Source organism: Pelodiscus sinensis, chromosome 22 (genome assembly GCF_052426305.1).
Source record: "Pelodiscus sinensis isolate ZL-2025 chromosome 22, ASM5242630v1, whole genome shotgun sequence".
In the NCBI taxonomy this organism is placed as follows: domain Eukaryota; kingdom Metazoa; phylum Chordata; order Testudines; family Trionychidae; genus Pelodiscus; species Pelodiscus sinensis.
Window position 1 is genome coordinate 3,447,294 of NC_143073.1, and position 26,139 is coordinate 3,473,432.

Sequence of the window (26,139 nt, forward strand, 5' to 3'; positions counted from 1 at the left end):
CACAGGAATCTCAGTCATTTCATTATTGTACATTATGGGGTTTTACCCTTTTCTCTGAAGCATCTAGCATTGGCCACTGTCAGAGCTATCTGATCCAGTCCCTGGCTCTGATAGTGGCCAATGCTAGAAGCTTCAGAGAAAAGTGCAAAACCCCATACTGTACAATAATGAAATGACTGCAGAGGGAGTATTTTCCTCCTTCAGAGTGACAGTGAAAACAAATCTGTACAGAAACAACATGATCAGAATTTGAAAAGCTCTCCGGACATAGCAGCCCCTCTCTACTTGATCTGAGAACTGCACTGAATTGCCCACGGCTGAACGCTTTCACACCATCTCCCCCAGAAGACAGAGGTAGTAGCAAGAGATTGTGCAGGCCTCACCAGATTTGATGTTGCCGTCGTCACGGCACATTCCATTCCAGCGGTTATATAATGATGCCGAGTGGATGTTGTCGCTGACATGTTTCACTTCCTCTTGCTTTTGCCGAATCTTCTCCCAGTTCCGTACCAGAAAAACGTGATGTTTTAGCACAAAATTCCTACAAAAAATTTTAAACACATTTGCAATAACCTGTCTTCGTGCTGGCTATGGGAAGCAGAAGAAAGAAGGCAACAACCCAGATATTCCCTGATCTATTTGGAAGTACCATGGGGATACCACATGCTATTTATGAATGGTGCTGCAGACCGGAATGCCATTTGGAAGTAGTGATGGAAGCCTTTGTTCCTAATGGGTTCATCAGTCTAAGACTCATTTTCTTGGTGGCTTTTGACATGGCTGATTATGTGGTACTGTAATGGTGATCATGTGGTGATGGTGTGTCTGGATGCACCAGCTCCAAAACTAGAGGTAAAACAATGTCTCTGATTCTACTCAAGACTTCCCTTTATGTATCCAAAGATCACATTAGATCTTTTGGCCACAGCATTGCATTGAGAGCTCTTGTTCCGCTGATAAGCCCTAAGTCTTTTTCAGAGTTACTGTTAGAGTCCACCATCCTCAAAGTATGGGCTACACACTCTTTGTTCCTAGATATATGCACCTGTATTTAGCCATATTTGCACCCACTGACCAAGTGATTTAGATTGCCCTGGATCAGTGTCCTGTTCTCTTCATTATTTAGCACTGCCCCAATTTTTTGCAAATTTATCAGCAATGACTACATTTTTCCCCCCAGGTTATTACAAAATATTAAATGCCATAGGACCAAGACCCAACACCTGCAGGACCCCACTACAAACACATCCAATTCAATTACTGCCCCCATTTACATTTTAAGATCTACCTATTAGCTGGTTTTTAATCTATTTAATGTGTGACACATTAATTTTATAGCTTTCTCTTTTTTTAATCAAAATGTCATGTGGTACCAAGTTAAATGCCTTACCAAAGTCTAAGTCTATTACATCAACCCTATTATATTTATCAACCTAACATGCAATCTCATAAAAAAAGGTATAAGGTTAGTTTGATAGGATCTATTTTCCATAAACATGAGGTGACTGACATAAATTATATTAACCACCTTTAATTCTTTATTAATTGAGTCCTACATCAGTTACTCCATAATCTTGCCTTGTGAACCCTGATGGCTTGGCCTCTCTTGGAGGAACTACCTTAAAGACAGGCTTCTAGCTTCTGGGTGGGGCATATCATATGAGGTAGGGCGCTTTTCCTTTGCGAGCGTCACTCACGATAGGGCATCTCTGGAAGTTGTGAAGTATGTTTCATTATTTTCAGGCACCTTCCTTCCTTGAAAAGGGCGCTTTGATTTTCAGTAGCGCAATTTGTCGAGGCTGTGCCCTTTGACAACTTTACCAAAGAACCACCTAGATTCTCAGCAAGGGGCCAGTTTTCCTTTCTTCTTAGCAGGGACAACTGCTTTGTTGTGACTTGCAGCTGCAGTAGACTGCGATCACATAATCCCTGCCACCCTGTTATTTATGCTGTCTTCCTGAGAAAGTGGTTGAGTTTAAGGTGGTCCTGATGGTCAGTGGAGGGGGTTAAAGAGAGGATGTGGGTAAACTGCAAGGGACTGGGGCATAGGCACAGAGGTCACAGCTGGGCTGGGATCCCACATCAGGGACATGAGCAAGGGTCGGAGAAATCACCAAGCTCAGTTCAGTAAGCGAGAGTCAGGGTCAAAGTCAGGCTGGAGTCAGAGTCTGGAGATCAGAGGCAGTACCAAGTTGGAGTCAGGATGCAAGGATCAGAGACCGGAGATTAGGGGTATGAATGGGTGATGCTTACTAGGTAACGGTTAACCAGTGCCCCCACCCCTGGCAGGCTGCAGGCAAAGGGCTGCCCCAGTGCATGCCAGGAGCTTGCAGTTGCAGCCCCAGCCTCAGTGGTGGGGTCCGGAGATTGCAGCCAGCTGCCCCCACATAGGGCTGGGCGTGGGAGCCCCACAGACTGGGGAGCTGCACCAGCTGGGCTGGAGTGGTCCCCCACCCAGGATCCCGCTTAGTCGGTTAACTGGTTAAACGTTAGCGTAACCTACCAGTTAACCGATTAATTGGGATTTTACATCTCCACCAGAGCTCAAAAGCTGAGGTAAAGTCTGGAACTGCAGCTGGGCTAAAGCCTGTGTGAAAGCTCCCTGGGGGCAGCCTCCAGAGTTAAATAAGGAACTTGGCAGAGGGCTGTAGGATACGGTTACTCTGGGTCCATTGGGCAGTACTTTCCGCAGCACCCTCACTCCACAGTGCTCCCTTGCCATGGCTCTACATGGCCCCCTGGTGGCCCTGTGAATGTCACGCGTCCAAGGTTCTCCTCCATGGACCGGGACATTCTCACCCTGATGGTCAGCTGTGCCCGGACAGCTCCTGCACTCTACCTTGCAGAGGTGGGTAGGGCTATGGTGTGGCACGTGATCTCCTGGCACATCTCTCCCTGCTTTCATAATATGCTGCACAAAACCCTGACACATTCTCTCTACCAATTTTCCTTTCTAAAGAGGTCTTAAGTGCAGCCGCCCAAACTTCTGCCTGCCCTGTTCTACTCATTGCCAGCCATGCTAATACAATGAATTTTGTGAGCTGCACAAGAACCACCTGTGCATAGCTGGCTTCACTCAAACCAGCCCTCCACGTTGATTGGCTCTGCTTGGTTAAGAGCAGATTCCCTGCCAGAACAGCAGCATAATTTGATTTTCAGCAGAAAATTTGCAGAGGCTGTGCACGTACCAGTATGTGCCCGCTGGCAACTTTACCAAAGAAACACCTGGATTCCCAGCAAGGGCTCATTCTTTTCCTTTCCTCTTACTAGGGACAACTGCTTTGCTGTGCAGTCTGCAGCAGCTTTAAGTCACAAGAGGATTAAGAGTTGAGGCAGTTTACACTGGGCTCTCACAGGTGTGCCTGACTCCAGGAGCCGCACACCAACCCAGCGCAGGTGTGCCTGACTCCAGGAGCCGCACACCAACCCAGCGCAGGTGTGCCTGACTCCAGGAGCCGCACACCAACCCAGCGCAGGTGTGCCTGACTCCAGGAGCCGCACACCAACCCAGCGCAGGTGTGCCTGACTCCAGGAGCCGCACACCAACCCAGCGCAGGAGCACAGGGAACACTGATGCAGAGTGTGGATTGTCCACCTCTCTAGTAAGGACCCACCTGGACACAGCGATTGGAAAGGCTGTGCTAATACTAATGCCACAATTTCAGATGGAGGACAACAGATTCTGTCCGATCCACAACAGATCCTAATACTTAGCAATGAGCTTAACACAGGCCCCACTGTCCCTCCTCCTTCAACTGGACATTTGGTGATGCCTTATTTTATGGAGAAAAGGTTCATTTGATTTTATACCAACTCTGTGCGCCAGGCCAAAAAGCACCAATGGAAACCCTTCCTTACCTCTCTCTATTGGACATGGGTTTCATTTGAAGTTGTGGGGTCAGCCTGGTTGGTGTATTCACACTTTCATTAGGCTCCTCTGGTATGTGGCCCCTCTGTAAAATAATTAATTCTGGTGATAGAAACCAAGGACAGATGGTAAGGCAGCTCATTTGAGCAACAATCTCGGAACATAATTTCTTTAGTTTCCTATGCACGTACGTAACAAATACGCTTCACCTTGCTCTGGCTGAAACAGACAGCCTCCCCAGTAACCTGTCCACGTGAGAAGAGCTGGCTTTAGTACCTACCCCCTTCTTTAGTTTGTGCTTTGACTTTCTCTTCTCTTTCGATCGTCCAGGCCTTCTGTTTGTGGTGACAGGCTGGGAGGTTTTGCCTGAGAGTCCGTTCATTCGCTGACTCTTACCCCCAATTATTCCTCTGCACTTGTCAAACCCACACTTGCAGAGTTGCTTTGAAGAAAAGAGAATCATCATTTTAATAAAATCGCAACAATGGGAAAATCTGTCAATAAAAGCCAAATCCCAGCACAGTCTTGCCATGTTAATAACCCCTAATCTGCACAGATCTGTTCATCTCTTGTGAGACTTGGGTAAGTTTCGTAAGGTGAGCCTCACCTGTTTTTCAACATTAAATGAGTGAAAATTGTAGTCGTACGTCAGTTCGGTACCAGCAGGCATGTCCTTAAGGGCATACAGCCCGATCCGGTAGACACCATTAACAGACCTGTAGAGAAAACAGAATGAAAATGGCCTGGTTTTTATCCTCTCACAGGGCAGCAATGCCTGGCAGTGGTAGCCAAAGGAAGTGGGGATTAGACTCATTCACATAGTGCAACTATTCAGAGGTGGGAAATGGTATTTTCCCTGGGTTCTGAACCAAACATCCTGCCCAATGTGTTTACCGCTCTCTCCTGCCTATCCCGCTCCTGACAAAGCCCTCCGAGGAAAATTAAATGTCTCCCTCACTTACACAGAGCAGGAAATTGTGACTTCAAAAGCAACAGGAGGCACAAATCACATTAGGCACCACACTTTGAGGAACTATCCCTAAGCACCAAAATTCATTTCTTTTCAGCGCGTCATTCTGAATTAGCAACTCACACTTAGCCCCACATTATCACTGAATAGATCTATTCAGTCTAGTACTTTCCATAATTATTTGACTTACATTTTTGGGTTGATTTTTCATGTTCACAGAAAGGAAAAGCTAATTAGCACTGAGTAAAGCTGCACTAGGTACAGACAAGCATGGCAAATTTCCACACATTGCTATCCTTATTACAAATCCTATTATGCTCCCGGAACACTCCAGTGTAAAGTCACCAATGTTCCCTCTAATCTTTTCCATCCATGTGCAGAATAATATTTTATGAGGCACGTGTGAATGTGCAGCACCAACAGAAACACAAAATCTAGCTGGGGGCATTCTGCTAATTGGCTGGGCAGCATCTGAATCTCTCCTGAGCGGCTGCACAAATGAATGGTTTACATGGAATGCTGAAAGTCGTACCCCCAAATCTTTGCTAGTACACTCAATCCCTACCAGCTGTATTTCTTACTATCCTAACACTAGGGTCTTTTCTACAGAGAGAACACCACAGCTAGTGGTAAATTCTGATTATTTCACTATTATCCTAACTCTCAAATACATTTGAACTGTCAGAGGGGAAGAACATACAGATTATTTTATTGCATCATCTATGATTAATGATTTATAACATTGTAGCAATATGATATAAATAATGTAGGAGCATCCACACCAGAACAGACCATTTAGATCTGTGAAGGATAGCAGCCTGTCTCAGATGTGATATTTACCTGACAGCAATATAGTACAAGTCTTACATAATACAAAACACTTAACCAATATTCTGATGTCGTTTCAATCTCTGCCTAAAGCATCTCTTCCTTATTTCAAGACCAGCTTCTCTAAGATGCTCCTCCTACCTACATTTCAGCCATGGGTACAGCCAGTACACTATTGGTTTCTTACCACTTCTGCATCTCACAGTTAGGGTTACAGCTGTGGTTGATAAATCGAGCCTCATTGCCCATGCGATAGCTGTCAATCACCATGCCACTGTCCAAGTTCAGGCAATAATGATCACTGTGATTATGGTACTGTTCAATCATCCGGTTCCTGGAAAGCAACACAGGAAAGTCTTTGTGATTCCAATTGTTCATGCAACGCAGACACATAGCTGCTATGGAACTAAAGCTTGCAGGAACTCGGAGAGGTGGCTTTCCAGAGACAACGAACACTTCATGTATTGTGTCCAGAGACCGAGGATAAGCACTGTCGTCTCTGGTTTTACAGTTGAAGTAACTGAAGCACAGACTACATCAGTGACTTGAACAAGGTCACTGACCGAGGTAGGATTAGAATTTTGGAGCTGTTCACTCCAGACCATTGGAATGGATCACAGAGGTGCCCTTAAAACTGTCACCCAATGTGCTGATCATACCACTGAGCCCAACTACCTGCCCTCAGGGGAGCCCCACCACTTTGTCCCACTGGGCCAGACGCTCTGGTCTTCCTCAGCAAAGGCACAGAGTTGGGGTCACAGGCCCCCCAGCAGAGTAACACAGATCCTGGTAACAGCTCTGGGAGGGCCCAGCTACAGGAATGTGACAGCATCCAGCAGCACAGCCCTCAAAAGGGATCTCAACCCCAAATAAATCCAGCCTACTCTGTAGGAAAGTTTTACACGGAAAAAGCTCATCGAGTTTGTTCTCTTTAACAATGAAAGAGAAAGATGCACAGCTAATGTTCCCCTCCTCCCCCAGGTAACAATTATTTACACTGGGCTTGATAATAAACAAAAGTGTTTTTGCTAAGTATAAAAATAGGATTTCATAGAATCCTAGAACACTAGAACTGGATAGAACCTTGAAAAGTCATCAAGTCCAGTCCCCTGCCCTCACAGAAAGACCAAGAACCATTTAGATCATCCCTGACAGAAGCCTATCTAAATATCTCCAGTGATGGAGACTCCACAAACTCCCCGGGCAATTTGTTCCAGTGTTTAACTACCATGACAGGTAGGAAGTTTTTCCTAATGTCCAACCTAAACCTCCCTTGTTGCAATTTAAGCCCATTGCTTCTTGTCTGAGCTTCAGAGGACAAGCAGAATAATTTATCTCCCTCCTCCTTGCAATACCCTTTTAGGTACTTTAAAGTTATGTCCCCTCTCAGTCTTCTCTTTTCCAAACTAAACAAATACAATTCTTTCAATTTTCCTGCACAGATTAAGTTTTCTAGACCTTGAATTAGGGATGTTAAATTTAGTTTAATCAACTAATCAACTATTAAATGGATTTTATATCGACTAGTCAATAAGTGAGGGAGCCGCAGTGGTGTTAGACCCCTGCTCTGGGAACTAACCCTGCTGAGGCTTTGCCTTTTAAATGTATTAAGAAACGGCAGGTTCTTAATATGTTTAAAAGGCTGAAGTGTAGCAGGGGGGACCTGGAGCCAGCCGGGCCAGCTGATTCCCCCTGCTGCGTACCAGTCTTTTACATGTATTAAGAGACAGCAGGTTCTTAATACATTTAAAAGGCTGAAGTGCAGTGGTGGAGACCTGGAGCGAGCCGGACCAGCTGATTCCTGGCTCACACCTAATCCCCGCTACCTCTCTGCCCTCCACAGAGATGGCGCAGAGGGAACCGGCTTTTAAACCAACTTCCCCCAGCATTGGCGCCTGCTCCCCCCCACTTGCTGCATAATAGAGGAAGCAGGACGAGGGGGGAGAGAAAGGGAAGTGACTAGTTAGAGGAACTATTCGAGGGACTAGTCGACTATTCAATAAGCTTTTGCTTACATCCCTACCTTGAATCATTTTTGTTATTCTCCTCTGGAGCTTCTCTACTTTGTCCATATCCTCCCTGAAACATGATGCCCAGAACTGGACACAGTGCTCCAGTGGAGGCCTAATCAGTGCAGAGTAGATCAGAAGAATTACATCTTGTGTCTTGCCTACAACACTCCAGTTACTACATCCCAGAACGATATTTGCCTTTTTTAAACAGCGTCACACTGTTGACTCTTATTTAGCTTGTGGTTCACCATGACTCCTAAAACTCTTTCAGCAGCACTCCTTTGTAGACAGTCAATTACCATTTTATAAGTCTGAAACTGATTGTTCCTTCCTAAGTGGAGTACTTTACATTTGTCCTTTAAGTGATTGCAAGTGGTGATGGACAGATCAAAGTAGGGATGTGAAAATGTAACCACTCACTCTGTTAACAGATAGCTGCGGGTCATCAGTTAATGTGCCCCTTGTATCAGAGGCAGCAGTGTGTGTGTTGGGGGGATGCGGGAGCTGTCTTCCCCTCTCCTCGCATGTAACTACTGAAATTTTCAGTGGTTACATATTTACTTGAATAAATGCATTTTAACATCCCTAGATCAAAGTAAGTTACTAAGCAAAAATAAAAGCAGATCTGCCAGCTTAGCCTATACACTAAAAGAGAAGTTGTCACAAATCTTATTTCTCATTCTAATTCTTATCTCGGATGCAATTCTTCGCAAGTCAGAGTTGATCTTTTTCTCTGTCCTGGGCTCAGCAATATTCCTTCATCCCTTTGTTACAGTTTTTTTCCCCCACGTGTTTTGATGTATCCTCTTAGAGTGGGGAGGCAGTTTCAAAAGCCAGTTGAAGACTCCTCATTCTTTGCTTCCCATTCCTTAAATAGAATTTACCTTTGTTTAATTCTCCCCACCTTAGCAGAGTAAAAATTCAAGATGGATTTCAGCACCAGCTGGCATGGTCACCTGTCTTTGTAGGACCAACCACAGTTTCGGCTCACAGGAAAAACAAAACCATTTAGAGATCACCATCTTGAGCACTGGGTCATTAGGTTTCTTAAGTACCACTTCATGGCATTTACTAGATGACTTAGATTAATAAGCAAATGTACACCTTGTATTTCTAACTTCACATACGAGAATGGCTCATGCACAACAATAGAACAGACACCTTCGAGGGATTACAGGCTCTTGAATGACAGGTTATTTGCACTGATTTGCATAAATCATATTCAATTTATGCATATTCAAAACATATTTTCATAAAAATATGGGGGTGTAGAGTCACAACCATGCTGCTTCCTGTTCTGCAAATTAACTGTACAGATTTCATTGTGGGCACATGCCTGGGGAAGATATTGTGCATGTACAAGGCTGTCTGGTTAGTGCACATGTGTATTTATCCACCATTTGTATATTTTCTCCCAAATTACCACTTTGCTCCATCTTGGTTTTCAGGAGTTGGACATAGTTTCCTAAGGCTACATCCTGGGGTAAGCGCTACTCCGCCTTAGCAGTGCAAAAATGGGTCCAGACATATCAGCAGCTCACTCTTCAAGCAAGTATTAGATCTGTCTTCTGCCTGAACCCTGACAGTAGTTGGCATGCAGTTAACATGATCAGGGATTTATTCTTTTCATCTGGTATTAACAATCCCACCTGTTGTTCTTTGTTTCTGTGTCTGCCTGTAAAAGCTCATTTCCTTTCCTGCACAATGCTGCCTGCTGATTCTGTTTTGTACAATTGGAATCCTATACAGGGCTTTTTTCTGTATCAGATTCATATTCATGTGTGGAATTGGACAGTCACAAAACAGATGTGGCAGGTACTATGTTGCAAATGCTAATCAGTGCTCTCAGTTCACCTGAAAAAAGTTTATTTTGATTTAAACAATTTTACGGGGTTCTACCTGGGGCTACTGGATAGAAAAATACTGCCCTGTTGTTCCCTCCTCCTATCTACTTACTCATTTTCTCCAGGGGATAACGTGCTTTCAAAGCTAACTGGCAAATTTGCCATTTGAAACAGTAATTGTAAGTTCCTACCTGAATTCTTGTTCACTAACAACTTCTCCCAAATATTCGATGATAAACTGTCCTGCTTTCAGGGGCTCTTTGGTCCGAATGCCCCACCCTTTCTCCTCAGCACGGAATCGTTCCAGACACTGCACCCACTCATGCCTCTGAATTCGCTGGTTACAACACTGTTCACCACAAGGGCAAGTGTTAGGGGAACATTCAGCAAAGATCATCCTAAAATCAAAGACAAAAGTTAAAGGCAGATGGTAAATACACAGAGAGCTGCTGTTCCAGCAAAACACACTGTAAAATACTGTTCAAGGTGTCACTTTTGCCTAAATCTCTGATGACAATGCGCTCTCCTTTTTGTCTTCCACCACCAAGCTGGCATGATCCCACCTCAGAGTTAGCAATGCAATGAGCTGCCTATCCCACAGACCAGGGGTCAGCAACCTATGGCTCGCAAGTCAAATATGGCTCACTAGGGAGCCAGATATGGCTCTTCTGGAGTCCCCCTCAATTCCCCCTGCAGCAGGGAGCCCGTGCTGGTGCTACAGCCTTACAGCCCTCCCCCCGCAAGACAGGGTTGCCAGTGCCAGCTTCCTGTGGGTGAGCAGGAGGAAGCCCCAAGCCTCCCCACTGGATCCAACATGCAGGGAACAAGTGGAGCCAAAAATGACTCTGCACGTTGCCCTTTTCCTTCCCCTGGAGGCTTCCCCTGAAAATCCTTCCTGGAGGATTCCTTCCGGCAAATGGGAGAAACAGGAGGCCATGTTACATGGTGCCTGTTATGCAGCGTGAAAACAAGTAAGTGCCCCCCCAACCCTCATGCTCAGATTCCACAATCCCATCTTCTCACTCACTCACCCCCTCACCAGGCAGTCTATCCCCTGACCTGACATCCTGCCCTGACACCCTGCTTCCACCCTCAGGCCAGACAGCCTGCCCCAGCCTACTCCTGCTCTGGGCCTCCTGGCCAGACATCCTGCCCCCAGCCTTGTTCTTGCTCCTTTCCCCTGGCCAGACAGCCTATTCCCAGCCTGCTCCTGCACCCTAACTCCCACCCAGACCTGACCCCCTTCTGCAGCCCACCTCCTGCCCAGATCCTGCACCCGTATCCCTATCCCATTCATTGGCAGACCTGTCCCGTACACTTAACCCCTCATTTTTGGCCCCACCCCAGAGCCTAGGGGAGCCCTCAAAATCCACTAACCCTGGAATCCCAGAAGAGTAAACCTGGACTGAGGCCTTGAATCTCAGTCCTCCCTACCTCTGTCCCTACCATGGGGCTGGAGCACCAGGGGAATGAGGTGTTTCAGTCGGGGGCCACATCAGTGAGGGCTGAGGGTTTTTGGAGGGTTAGGGTTTTTTTTTTTTTTTTGCTTCTCACTTGTGTGGTCCCCGTCTGATTTTTCTGTGGGGCCAGTGGCCCCTGACCCAAAAAAGGTTCCCCACTCCTGCCATAAATAAAGAATGTTGAAACCTTTTGTGTTGGACATAATATTTTAGTTTACTTAAAAATGAATCCTGGTCAACAATCCCCCAATTGGGGCCCAGTCCCCATCTTGCTGCAGCATCATAACTCTCCTGCACCCCCCCACACCCTAACCCTGTGCCCATCATACATCTGAAGCCCCTGCTCAAAGCCCCTGATATACCCACATCCCTGCACCCCCACACACCCCAACCTTGTGCCCTGAGTCCATCATACATCTCAATCCCCTGCCCTACCTCAACCCAGACTCCTGCACCTACACATCCCCAGCCCCCTGCCATAAAATTGACAGAAGACAGCCTGAATGCTTGCATGAAGCTGGATTTGACCTACTATGATGTAAACTTCAAAGAAATGTGCAAAAAAGACACAGCAGCAGAAGTTCCATTAAATAGTTGTTGAGTACAAGGTTTCATTTATGCTATTATTAATCATAATATTATTGATTATTAACATAAAGTTGTATATTTGCAAATGGGCATTCTTATATGGCTCTTTTTTGACCACTTGTTCTTAATTTTGATGTAGTTTGGCTCTTTGGTTAAAAAAGTTGCTGACCCCTGCCATAGACATTAATAGGTTTACAAGATGCAGAGCCAACAAAACCTCTCGTTATGAGCTGACTGGGTATTTTTGACAGCTTTTTTGGTTGTAAAATGGCAGACTGTCAAAACAGAAATTGCTCCTGGGACAGGATTGGTTTCAGTGAATTTCTCAGTTAAATTTTTTTTAAAAAAAGATTCTAGAATGGCTGAAATGTGTCTCTTCAATATTTTCAAAAGGAAAATTTATGGTTATCAGTTCAAAATGCATTTTTGGTTCAAAATTTAAACTAATTATAATACCACTGTCTTTTTAAATAAAAAGGGCAAAACTGAAATTAAGCATTGTGATTGATGTGAATTTTTTTTCCAGATTAATTTGCAATTTTTTTGCTATTTGAATTTTGAGTCCCGATTGGGAATTACTTTTTTGAGATTCTGAAAAATGTTCTCAGGATGACAAAAGCATTTCCTGCCCAGATCTACCGCTATTATGCGTCTTGCAGGGACATGTGGCATAATTCAGGTATAGTGATGATTTCAATGGTCTCCTGCTCTGCAATTTCACCAGAGTCACATGGTGGAAAGAGAAAAAGCACAACACCTGCATTTTGACCTGTATAGAAATCCCTTACACTAATCTCTGGTGACCTAGTATAAATGTGTACAACCTGGCTTTTTTGCCGAGTCCCCAGAATATTTTAATTTTTTTCTGTCAAATGATCCATGGGAGAATGTTATGGTTTTAATATTGGAGAGGAAGACTATGGATTGGTTCTGCATCTGGGATGATGAAGAATAACGGCGGTCCATTTGAATTCCTCCAGTTAGGCTGTAATACAGGGCTGAATTGGAAGGGGCAGTGGGACTATATGACAGTATTCCAAAGAAGGTGAATAAACGGCAGATGCTTCATTCGGGGGATGTTGTGCTGAATAGAAAGACCTGATCTTTTCATAGGATTAAACATTAGAACATTTAAATACATTCTTAAAATAATCTCACTCTTTCTGATGCCACGTTGCTGCATGGCAGGAAAGCTGTGAGCGACAGGAGCACTGGGGAGGCAGGGTGTTGTTTAGACTCAGGAAAAATGGGAATTACTGAAATTAACTTTTTTTATCTTCTCTGGCAACTGCAAGAGCTGAAGAACTTTCACAGATATAATCATAATGAGAAGGCAAACCAGTACAAGATTTTATTTGATTACTAGTCCCTAAAACTGAAAACATTTCTTGCTCTTCCCTATAGAGAACTGTTCTGGTAGTCATGGATGGACTCCAAAATCCCTATAATGTGTCCCTGTTCTTACTTTCTTTCTAGCTCTTCTTTTGTGATGATGACTGCATTCTGTTTATCTCCTCCTCATGTGATTCCTGTTCTTCATATCCTTCTTTTTCCTCCCAAGCTGTCCATTTCCAGCTCCCTCAGCAACTGCCCTGTTCTGAACATAGAGCTGACCTCAGAACAACTGCGAGATTCCTTCCTGTTCTCAGACTAATGCTCTTCAATAGGAAACATCAAAAAAGACTTCTCTCTTGTCCATGGAGTAAAATGGGTCTTTGAAAGCTTTTAGACTGCTCTCCTGTCTGAGGAGGGAAGAGAAACAGCCTGCTCTCTTACTATTAAAGTGGCAGCTAGTAGAGGAAACTAAGCCGTATGCATCTGTATCTATACTTCCTTGTACTGGGATCATTTAAGATCAGTGAACATTTGATCACACCCAATACATCTCCTAACTTTTACAGTTTGAATTTATGGGGACTGACTTGTTCAGGAGAATTTCCTTATTCTGCTTAGTCAGCATATTTCCTACCTGTTCAGGCAGTCATCTAAACAGCCCTTTCCATTGTCGTCATCTGGTTTCTTACAATTGCAGGTGGTGGCCTCATAGCCAGAAAGAGGCTTCACATCTACATATACATCTGGAAAAAGAAACAAAAGGAAAATAAATAATTTGTCCAGATTAAAACAGAACTACCTGAAATGTTTTCATACTGATAATAGAAAGCTGAGAAGAAGGTGGAGGAGAGGGAGGTAGATGAGCGGAAGGCATGTCAAAGTTCCAGAATTATACGGCTTAGCGTAAGGCACATGGTACAATGACACTCTATATAAAGTAACAACAACAATAATAAAGTTACTTACTAGAACGGATTTTTTTATAAAGTGGGACATCTGGCTTTTTGTACAACTAAAAGGAAGAAAAAAAGCTCTTAATTCATTGCACAACTGCAGTTGCTACTCAGACGTGTCAGGAAAATGATGGGCATGCACTGTTCTTAGTATTATGTTTATGTTAATTACTGGATAATATTTATGCATAAAGTTTTCTCAGCAGCTCAGGCTATTTCTCTGTGTGCACATGAGAGAAGCCATTAAAAATGTATCTTAAAAAATCCGTAAGTTTAAAGAGCTCCTTGAACACAATTTCCACCGTGGGTTATTCCTCCACATTGTCTGACCACAGCAAACAGGAAAAGTCAAACAGAAAATCTATGAGGACAGATAGGCTACATCTACACTGCAAAGCTATTTCAGGATACCTCCTGTATCCAGAAATAGCTATTCCACATCTTAAGAGCAAGCCCATTATATCGAAATATAATAGGTTTGCCATTCTGACGCCCCTGTAAACCTCATTGCAGAGGAATAAGGGACGTTTTGGAATAGCGCTTTATTTAGAAATCTGGTGCTATGTAGACAGTGCCAAATTTCAAAATAAGCTATTTTGAAATAAGATCAAAATAAGCTATGCAATCTGCATAGCACAAATTGTGTAGCTTATTTCGAGGTAAGGATGCTGTGTAGACATACCCATAGCTTTTCGGGGTAGTAATATTACCTTCAGCCTTATAGAGAAAAAACTTCTTTAAAATCATGTTTAGTGTGGGACAGCTGCTCTAGCGGCAGTGCTGTATGCTGACACTAAGTACAGTGGGAAGGAGGGAAAATCAGAATTCAAGCCCAAGATCTCTGAGCTGAAATAAAGGGAAACAGATCCTTTTGAGAGAATAATTTGTTATATATAAGGAGAGGTCAGGAGACGAAAGGGAATCCCCACTGTTACATATTTACTATTAAGCTATTAGAGAAAGAGTTCAGCTAATAATTTAATATACAGTAACAGTAATTGCTTCTCCTTTTAACTGTGTTTTAAAATAATAATTAAAACTTAGTGTACTGCAACTAATAGCCCTTTTCTGCTGCTAGTCATCATCTAACAAAATTATTCTGTAAGTGTTTAAATATTAGGTGCACAAGGAGTGTACACAATGTTTATTTAACATGTATTATTATAAGATATGTAAGATATTGATAGATGTAGACTGTCTTAAAAGCAAAGCCAGGAACTTCCCCCAACTAGAATGTCAACAGCTTTCACTATTTTAAGATTAGACTTTGGTAGTATTCTGATGAACATCTGGAGACATCCTACCTTGGGAACTTGTTCAGCTCATTTACATGGCTAGGTTACATTTCCAATAGCTCATACATTGCTGTAGCGCTGAGGATGGATTTACATTGCCTGTATGAAATCACTAGTGGCGACTTCTCAGTTAAGAAAAAGAAAAGAAATCCCTATTTTTAGTGTGTAACTGTTAAAGACTCTCTCCAATCCCCTCAGTATGAAAATCTCAGCTTGCAAGTGAAAAATAAATTCCACTCCGCTGGGACTGATCCAAGAAAAATAAGGCCTGAAATTTCTCAGTGCTGTTGGCAGTACATCTGAATTCTCCTGAGGCGTGTCTAAAACAAGATCCTTCTAAAAAGCAGGCAGGCTTCCAAAATAAAAGTCCATAGCAAAATTAAAAATGGCCTATCTCAGAAACTCAGCGGGGAAAATGTCCACATTAAATATATATGCAAATTATTTTTTCCCAGTCACTAACGTAAACATGAATATTTACCAATATTCAGAAAACATAACTAGCTGTAGCTTGTACCTGATTGTGTTTCCACTGCCAGAGGATGTCGTATGGCAGCTGGAAGTCGATTCTCTTTTGTCTCAGATACTTTCCTGAAACAAAATGGTTGATATGTCACACGCTCGTTCCCATATACTCATGAGGAAAGAGGACAACGAATGGCACAGAGCCCAAATTCTGACAGAGCCCCTCCGTCTCTGAAAATAGTAAAAGGCAGAACATCCTTAAAGAACACTTTGTTTATTGGGGACAACACAGGAAACATGTCAATAAAGAATCCTCCAAAAGAGCCACAACACGCTGGTGGTGTTGACTTTCCTCTGGTCACAGCGATGTTTATTTTTCTGGGTACTGAATGAGTTCTTTTCACATTGTGACATCTTCAATGCTATTACCAGGGACACTGTGTACAGTGGAATCCCGGTGACCCAACAGTGCAGTAACAGATCTTTTCTATTAGCATCTTCAGTGGGGTAGCATAGGGAGATACTAACATTGACTTGCTGGTGAAAGTGAGAGGGGAAAGCCAATCCGCTTTCTGTGGAGAGGGATCTTGCATTGTACTTTGATGACTGGCCTTAAAGAGATCATGAAACTCTGACGTTTGCAGCTAAACTCCTGACAACAGTGACAAGAACTCTGTGGAGGTTCTCATAGCAGGGGTCTCTAAAGCGACCAACTGCAGAACCAGAATACTTGTCATGTATATAAAAGACTTGCCTTTTAATCTTCAAAAATCTATTTTTCTCTAGAAGTTACCTACTCTGGGTCTGCAGTATTTTTCACAATGTAACATTTTCATTGTTGTTACTGGGATAGTATGTACAGTAGGGACCTGGTGACCCAACAATGCTGTAACGGATCCTTTCCACTAGCAATTTCCAAGGTTGTTCTTTTAGGTCAGGACTTCTTCCTGGCATTTGCTCTTCACAACTTCCTTTTCCCAAACTCAGTACTACTATGTAGAGGTTCTCTGCCCCCTGCCTCCAGGCTAGGAGATCTCAGTTAATTTTTCAACTGGTGGATTTTTTCCCAGTCTGACTCAAAGTAAAATTCTCTGATCCACAAAGCCCTGCTCTCTGTGTAAGAGAAACATTGTGAAGAATTTACCTTGCCCATCCTTATTAAAAGTGTGTATCCTATCAGTGAGAGGTATCTGTAATATAAGCAATGGATGCTCCTACTTCTGCACATTCTTCTGGAAAACCTGACCAAGACACCTGATAAAGCACTCAACTGGGTGTGCCTACCAATCAGCTGAACCCCCCTCAGTGCTCCCCTTGCTGCCAGCATACAGCATTTAGGTGGGTGAGACAAGTGGATACACTAAAAATGCGGCAATTGGAAAGTGAACAGTGTTCTTAAGAATTCCATCGATTTTACACTGTTTTATCCAGTCGGATTTTCTCAGGAAGGCCCATTTTTTCCTTACTTATTTTACCAGAATGAGCACTAGGACTCTTACCCTGTGTATAATGTTTATTATAGGACATGAAAAAAGATGTTGGAAGACAGAAAAATACTTTAAACGTTTCTGATTTACTAAATGGTACAACGAAGAGGAGGAGGAGGATCGAAGAGGGAAAACACTGCCCTGAAGTGCGCTTTGTAAAGAGACCAAAGATTGTGGTTGAGCTGGCTCCCGAGCATCTAGACAAAAATTCCAAGGGTAACAGGGGACAGGGTCTTCCTGGCGCTCGTGGTGATGTAGCTTCAGCCTGGGGGCAGGGAGGAGGAATGGCAGCGTGCAGAGCCACCTCCCCCTAGCTCCCTACTAGGAAAGGCTGGCCAGGAACACAGGGGCTGCAGCCCCTAAAGCCCCCTTCTTTACTAAGGAAAACAGCTCTCAGAATGGAGGAGAGAAGCTCTGTCTCATACATTATTCACCAGTAACATTTAACTAGGCAATCTCAAGTAAAGGTTTATACTCTCTCCTTAATTCTCATCACTGTGACCAAAAAACTAGAATGATGGAGCACAGATAACAAATAGTTACAAAAAGTTTCCACGAGCCTAATTTACACAATAGACCAGAGGGGCCAGGAGAATCCATTAGGGTCTAATGTACTAACTCTTAAGCCCATTTCACCTTAACAATATGAACCAGTGCAGAAAATGACTTTCAATAATTGGATTCCATGAACTGCTATTGACAGCGGCTTAAATGGTAAGTGCAGATTTGACAAGACCCTTCCTAATAATGTTGCAAAGGGACACGATATTGAAAAACATTTCAGCAGCAGTTCATTTCCTTGATTTACGCAGAATTTCTGTTATTAAGAACCTGACTAGTAGAAGTATTGGGATTTGACACCTCAAATACCAGGACATTTTTCATTAAGATTAAAATGTTGTCCTGTCATTTTGCTAGGATATTTCTACATAGATCTGAAATAAAAAACAAGAAGCAATGAGCTTAAATTGCAGAAAAGGAGGATTAAGCTGGACATTGTGAAAAAACTTCCTCTCAAGAGTGGTTAAGCACTAGAATAAATTAATTAGGGAGGTTGTGGAATCTCATCATTGGAGCTTTTTAAGAGCAGGTTAGAAAAAAACCTGTCATGGATGGTCTTTCTAGATGGTGGTTGGTCCTGCCATGAGTGCAGGGGACTGGACTTGCTGACCTCTTGACGTCCCTTCCAATTCTAGGATTCTATGAAGTATCACTCCAATGTCCAAACATCCTGGCTTTCTCAGGTCCCATCATGTTCCTCAAGCAATAATTTTTATCATTTCATTTAGATTCAGATGCATACCTCCATGATTGAGAAAACTAGACAATAACAATTGCAATGTTTTTTCCTTACAACTTACTCTTAGATTAGTTTTTATTTTCAAAGCTTTATTTATCCGTAGCAGGTTCCAGGAAACAGCTAAATCTGCTGGGAATTTGCTTTCACTTCTATGACCTCACTTAGCGAAACAAAAGGCTCTTTCAAGTTCCCTGGCACTGAGCCTGGAGAATATGGAATGTTCTCTAGCCCTCATTAAGCAGGCACTAGTAAAGTTATCTGGCAGAGAATTAAACCTTGTAACACTATTCTGTAGTTAAACCATTCTCCAGCTACCCAATACAGAGTAATTAAAGCTGCCTTATCTTTATTGCAGAACTTTGTTTGTGTCTTCTGGTACAAATAAACTGAGGTCCTGGCTTTGTATGGAAAAAAGGAAACAGGATCACTGCACTGCATTGCATTGCATTGCATACTAAACCAGAGCCTCTTGGGAGACAGCTCAACTGCAGGACAAAGCCACAGGAATGAATATAAAACGGAGGAACTTGTCGAGAAAGTTCACAGATTTATTGGAATTTAAATTAAGATCTTTAATTCTGAAATATGAATGCTTAAAAGTTCATAATTATTGATTTACACATGCAAGTCTGTCATATCCTTCAGCTGCTGTACCATGAAATCTAACTCATGACACAACACACAAGGGTTTGGCTAAAGGAGACCTTCTTATCAAATGCAAAGTTTCCTACAACTTCCTTTTCCCAGTGTAATGTTGCTATACAAACCAACAGAACGCAGGAAATTTGCACCTGTGTGCTCTGCTCAATATTCTAGACAACTGTGTTCAAAAGTCATTTCAGATTGGTTGCTGCTCAACTGAGAAGTGACCTGTTTGTGAAAACCCTCTGACTGGGAGTTCTATGGAAAACTACAAACTAGTTTGAAACAGCACAGCTTAATGGACTGAGTCAGGAATTTGTAGAGTTCTAACCCGAATGCTAACATAGCACATTATGGGTAAAAATCACCTTTGTGAAAGAGAGTCAGCACAAGAGCTATAAATCACTTAAGTCTTATTTAAACTCTAAAAATAGAACTTGCATGAGGCACAGGTCTTGCACTTGGCCTTCTGCACAAAGGTGAATTTCAGAATGTGTAACTTTGTGCAAGTGACTTAACCTTTCTGTACCTACCCTTTCCTCCTCTAGAAAGTAGAAGCTAAAAACACTCAGTGGTATGCAGGGAGGATTTATTGGTGTTTGTGTTTTGTTTTAGAAATGTAACAGATATTCATCATCCTACTTTAACACAGGTTTGAAAAGAAAAATACTGTACAACATTTAAGCAAAGTATATAATAAACTTTTGTGGGCAAGAAACTTTGGTTACTGAACAGCCAAGGGCATTTCTACAAAAACTCACTGTACACACAGAATGCCCTGTGGGTTTTACAATATACTAGCAAAGTCATTTTGACAGGGCAAAGGCATTTTGCATAGATTATGCTTATAGGAAAGTTCAAGAAATTAAATATATGTGATAGAATTTTTTATTAATGTGCTTGCAAAAGGAAAGTAAAAGAACAGTTTTAAATTTGTAGGATTTCAACTACAAACATTATTCATGTTATTGAATAATTACCATACTTAGTAAATTTAAATCAGAAACACGTAAAGCTTCCATTACTCTTTCTGTAACTACAGTAAAACTCCGATGGTCCGGCATCTGATGGTCTGGCACCATCAGGAACCCGGAAGTGCTCCGGGCAGCCGGACCATTGGAGTTGCTCTGCCCCCAGCTTCCCCGATTCAGCTGCTGCTAAAACTGACCAGCGGCTGCTAAAACTGACCAGCGGCTGAATCGGGGAAGCCGGGGGCAGAGCAGCTGGAGTGCTGCTGGGTAGGTCCCGTAGCACTGCCACTCGGGGCTGTGGGACCAACCCGGAAGCACCCCAGCTGTCCCTGATTCAGCCGCTGCTGAAACTGACCAGCAGCTGACTCCAGGAAACCCGAGGCAGAGCTGCACTGCCCCTGCTTCCTGGAGTCAGCCCCTGATCAGTTTCAGCAGCAGCTGACTTGGGTACACCTGGGACAGAGCAGCTGGGGTGCTGCTGGGTTGGTCCAGTAGTGCCGAGGTGTGGCGCTGCGGGGACCAACCCGGCAGCGCCCCAGCTGCTCTGTCCCGGGCATCCCGATTCAGCTGCTGTTGAAACTGACCAGCAGCTGACTCCAGGAAGCCCGGGGCAGAGCAGCTCTGCCTCGAGCTTCCTGGAGTCAGCCACTGATTAGTATCAGCAGCGGCTGAATCAGGACGCCTGGGGCAGAGAAGCTGGGGTGCTGCCAGGTTGGTCCAGTAGTGCCGAGGAGCGGCGCTGTGGGACCAACCCGGCAGCACCCCAGCTGCTCTGCCCCAGGCATCCCCAAGAGCAGCTGGGGTGCTGCCGGGTTGGTCTCGCCGCACCAAGGGTCGGTACTACCGGACCAACCTGGCAGCACTCCAGCTGCTCTGCCCCAGGCGTCCCAGATTCAACCGCTGCTGAAAATGACCAGCAGCGGCTGAATCAGGGACACCTGGGGCAGAGCCGGACTATTGGAAGGGGAGGCTATGAGGGGTCTGGGGTGGCATCCCTCCCACCCCACCCGAGACCCCTCATAGGCCCCCCTTCTGATAGTCTGGCATAGCTGATAATCCGGCACCCCCTGGGTCCTAAAGGTGCTGGATTATCAGAAGTTTACTGTAATTTGAATTATTTTGTGATTTGTAACAGTAAAAATTGTCTTTGCACTAAAATGACACTTCAATAAGAGACTCACTTTTAATTTTATCAAATATTTTTTATGAACTCTAATCATAATTGTCATGACTTTATTCTGATAGTGTATCAGAAAACAAAAATGATTATTTAAACCTTTCACCCAGTATATTCCAATGTAAAAAAAAATAAATAAAAAAAATAACCTTTCATCCAGTATATTCCAGTGTAAAAAATAGTGCATTCAGCTAATTTAAGTGGCAGGATTGTTTATGCAAAATTTGGTATCTGTAGGTAATCATGAAGTATGACTTTATTTTGCACAAAGAAATTATTCAAAATATAGAATAGATTATATTTGTTAGCCTCTAAGGCCGTGGTGTCCAATAGACTAGCCCCATGTGGTTATGTGGCCGATTGAGCGTGGCTAGTTTGCTATAGTGGCTACTGCTTCAGAACTGGTTGGACACCACGACTCTAAGGTGCCACAGGACTACTCATTGCTTTCATAGTCTGAACTGTTGGACTGAAGACAGGTCACAGAGCAGGGAGTACGACTTCTAACAGTTAAAGAGCAGATGAAACAAGTGACCCTGAAAGAAAATGGCAGAAAAAAGTGGGGAGGAAAAGGAGAGGAAACAGAAATGGAGTTTAACTCCCGGTCTGAAGAGTGGCACTTGTTTTCTAAGCAACAGACAACAGACGTGAAGTACTCACCAACGTGAATAGGGGCTGGGAACAATCCATGCTCATGCTCTCCAGGAGTGTACTCCAGCTTCTCTTTCTTTAATTGGATCAGGCGGCTCTTTGGGCTGAGAACGAGAGGCAGAAAGCCAGGGTGAGGAAGAGTTTTATGACTTGTGAAAACACCCCTTTTTGTGCTAATGGAGATATTAATCCTCTAGTCCTTCAAGACAATTATGGTCTGTACCACTTTACTGGATGCACCCACTCTTGGGAATCAGGCCTTTTCCTGGAGCCAGGGCTTCTGAAGATTCAGCCACTTATATTTCAGTGTCTAAATATGAATGTAGGTATCTTCAAATATACTATTTTGAAAATTATAACCTGTTTCAAGACTAATGATCAAAATTATTTTAAAAATTTCTTTTTGGACAATATTTAAAGAGAAAACATCAACTTGAAAATCCCATTTGTATCTGAATATTTGTACCTACTGCTGTTGTAGGTAATATCTAAAATTACTGGAAAAAAAAGTAAGCGATTAAATAATATACTCTTTTTCAGTTTGTTTACTTAGTGTATTTGATAGCATTTTGCAAATAGTAAGCTTCACTGTCTTGCTGACTGTGTATGCCTCTTTGCAAAGCCTTCAAGAGGTTGCTTACCAGTAAAACAGCAGCAGCGCTGAAACTGAACAGCGAGCAACCAGCAGAAAGGTGTGCACACAAAGGAAAAGAAGTGAGCCTGTACACATTTGATATTGTAGTTCTCAGGCATGATCAACAGACCCATTTAAACATGAGCAGGGGGACAGAAAAATTCTAACTTTTCTTCAACGAAAAATTTTAAATGATATACCAGGGCATATTACATAAAGGGTACTCATTCAGAAAATGGAATGTTATTAGTCAACTAAACTCCCGCCATCCCAACTTGGCACTGATACCAGAGTTTAAAGCAATAGCCAATAAGGATTTCTATGGACTAGAAATCCTCTCAGACTGGATTCAGTTATTGGTCTGAAACTGACAACCCCTCTCTTGCAAGCTTTTGTCAAAAAGTGGCAGAACATCTGCTTTGCTTCAGTCATCAAGTATCCTTACTGTATCATACACCATATAAAATAAAAATGCCAATGGCTCTACCACTAACTTCTTAAAGAGAACCTGCAACAATTTGTTGCTTTTCCTGTATAATGGGTATATTTACCCACCTTCCTAATATGCTTGGAGATCTTTGGATGAAAAGTACTTTATACATGTAACACTATGTATTAATTAATATTAAAAAAAAAGCATCCAACAGTTTCAGTATATGTTCTTATTGTTTAAACAGTGCCACAGGTATACACAGTATTTACAGGTAAAAAAGGCCAGAGTACAAGGAATTTAAGAAACGTCTTAGTTGCTAACAAAAATATGCAATTTTTCATTAAAACAGCTTCTGTGGCAGACCAGTGGAGGGTACAAAATATACTCTGCTTTTTACCTCTAATACCAGGTATACTGAGTGAATGGATAATTAAAGATAGAATTATAAAACACCTGCATGAAAAATAGTAGGACAGCATGGACTTATGTAAAGGAAAACATGTCTCTCCAATATAACAGAAGTCTCTGAGTTTGTCAACAAAATAATAGATAAAGGAGTACTTAATAACAATTTATTTAGACTTTCAAAAAGTTTTCAAAGACTCACTCAAGAGACCATTCAGGAAGTTAAGTGCGCATAGGGTCAATGAGCAGAAACTAGCTAACGACCAGAACACGAAAAAAAAAGTAAGAATAAATGAGAAATTTCAAAGTTCACAGTGAGGTGTCCCAAAGTTCCAGACTAGAACTTGAATTTTTAATGTCTGTATAAGAAGATTTAAGAATTGGCACTGTGCGTCACTCTGAAGCCTGGAATGTCCGTTGAGTCACTTTGAAGCTACAAGGTTAGGTGACAGCTCTATTTTTCAGATTTATCACCATGTTTAAACATCACTGGTATTTGCATTCTGTTACCATCAAAGTACAGTATTACATTCTGAGCCATTTTGACTGAGCCATTGTAGAACTGACACCCCAACACAGCATGGGATTTTGGCTTAAAAAAAGCATATATGCCATTCCAAGTGGCCTAGACCACTGTGATATCAGAGGTAACTCAACCAATCGCCACCCTTAGCCTATTTCTAATTTGCATGTAGCACTTTCATTGATTGTATGAGGGAGACACCATGAAAGGTGGATTTCTTGGTCCAATTGCCATAGCACTTCAAAACCACCAACACAACAGGCATATACAGTATAGCCCTTCAGCACAGCAGATGCTCCTCATTTTCCACCTAGATAAATCAACATAATTCATTGCACAGCCAAGGACATTGCTAGATTCAAAGAAGATGACTGTACAAATTACGTCATGTGACAAGATGGGCTTTTAAATACCAGCATATTTACTAATGGCAAGGTTTGCAAATTGCACAAAATGATTTAGGAGTGTCAGGACTAGAGAAGACTGATGCACTCCAGAGGAACCAAACAAAAGATGATAAAGCAACCAGCAATGGCAGAGAAAACTCAGTGTTAAAAATTCAATAATTTAAATTAGAAGCAATGATTTGAACTAGGGATGTAAAATCCCATTTAACCTGTTAAATGTGATGTTTAACTGTTTAACCGATTAAAGGATGGGCTGGAGCGGCCTCCCAGCACAGGCAGGGGTTGCTCTAGCCTGGCCAGAGCAGTCCCTGCTTGCAATGCACCTGGATAGAGAGGCAGCATCACAGAGGGGGAGGGGGGCAGCTGGGAGACAATATGCACAAGGAGCTGGCTTTCAACAGGGAGCTTGGACCCCCCATGGACAGGGCTGCTGCCTCTGTATCAGAGGCAGCATTGCAGGGCGGTAGGCAGCTGGTCCACGAGGGGAGCTGCTTTTTAAACTGGCTCCCCTCATGGACCAGTTCCTGCCTGCCACCTTACACTGCTGCCTCTGATAGAAGCAGCAGTGTGGGGTGGCAGAGGACTCTCCGGGAGTGGGGCGGGAGCACACTGGCTGCTGGCTCCACCCCCAGGGACTATTAAATAGTCAGTTGACCAATATTTTATGCAGACACACAATTATTCAATGACACAATATCTAACATACCTCACACAAAGTTAAGGCTGGGAAGCCCAAATAATGGGAGTGAAGGCTCAAGCTTTATAAACATAAATACAGTGGAAGTGCCTGCAAAGGAAAGTCCCTCATAATACCATAGGTCAGGAGAATGTGTTGAATAAGTAACCAGCAATATGCCCACATGGTCAGACTATAAAGATAAAAGACAATGAGTTATGTTGGGTAGGAGCCTGTGGGAGGAAATGAAGGTCGTGTTTTTGTCAATGAACGTTATGGGAAGGCTTCTCTCTCTCATGTCCAAAGGCAAAGCGACGGCCTCTCAAACGGGAGAAAGTGGGGCTCCCTGAGTGCCAGCTGGGCCGCTTTCTGAGGAGGTGGCTTCCTCAGGGAAGCGTCAGCTTTCTTTCTGGACCAAACATGGATGTTCAGCAAACAGATAAAGCTCACTGCAGATGGCAAGTGCAGTGGGAATTCCGAGCACAGAGCTGCCTCTGTTCTCACAGTCACGGATACAAACGCCTGCTGGAGCCAGACTGCTGCATGCTATTGATGAGCGCAAACATCTAATTATTTCCATGCTTTACCCTTTATTAAGTATTTCCCCTGATAACTGAGTACACAGCACTGTTCTATCTTAAACATGAGCGTTACAGATTGAGGGTTCTCCAAACAGGCAGCACGTGCCACACCCATTTGCATGACGGACATGAGTGCTAGAAAATGGCCTGGATAACTCTTCTGCAGCTGCCTGGGAAACGATTCCCCATGACAGTCACAACAGAACACTGGGAAAAGGGCTTTTCACAGGTAGCTAAGTCAAAGTATAATTAGAGATAAAGGAGGGATGATTCCTCTCTCCGTCATCCCCTCCCACACTATGCTTTCCTTCTTCGGGGATACATGTACAATCTCTACCTTACAGTTACCATTCTTCCCAGCAGTGGACTAAATGACATTCTCTCCAAAAGCCATGAGAGTGGCTGCTTGTCGCCTGGTATAAAGCACTTGGAGATCTTCAAGGGTGGAATGGGAGGCCTCGAGAACCCACCCACCCCCCAGTCCAAGTCAGAGGTAAGGGTAATGCAACCAGAAATGTTTATTTTTCTACTACACATATTCTGTTATCTTCTCCATTTCTGTTCTCCTTTCTCAGTCTCTTCCACTACGGTCTTCCCTTACTTTCCAGGGGGTCAGAACTCTGTAGGCAGCCAA

General features: G+C 43.2%; 1 protein-coding gene across 2 annotated transcripts in view; it reads right to left on the reverse strand.

Annotated features, from left to right (window-relative positions):
• Positions 1-26,139, reverse strand: part of ASH1L (ASH1 like histone lysine methyltransferase) — a 158,773-nt gene that overhangs the window by 18,348 nt on the left and 114,286 nt on the right. For both annotated transcript variants that reach the window (XM_075907956.2, XM_075907958.2), the window contains 10 exons: positions 21,856-21,950; positions 15,671-15,744; positions 13,872-13,917; positions 13,540-13,648; positions 9,714-9,920; positions 5,854-6,000; positions 4,476-4,584; positions 4,149-4,310; positions 3,859-3,953; positions 384-541 (listed from right to left, as the gene is read on the reverse strand). In XM_075907956.2, the coding sequence (XP_075764071.2) occupies positions 384-541; positions 3,859-3,953; positions 4,149-4,310; positions 4,476-4,584; positions 5,854-6,000; positions 9,714-9,920; positions 13,540-13,648; positions 13,872-13,917; positions 15,671-15,744; positions 21,856-21,950 (1,202 nt within the window). The remainder of the gene's footprint in view (positions 1-383; positions 542-3,858; positions 3,954-4,148; positions 4,311-4,475; positions 4,585-5,853; positions 6,001-9,713; positions 9,921-13,539; positions 13,649-13,871; positions 13,918-15,670; positions 15,745-21,855; positions 21,951-26,139) is intronic.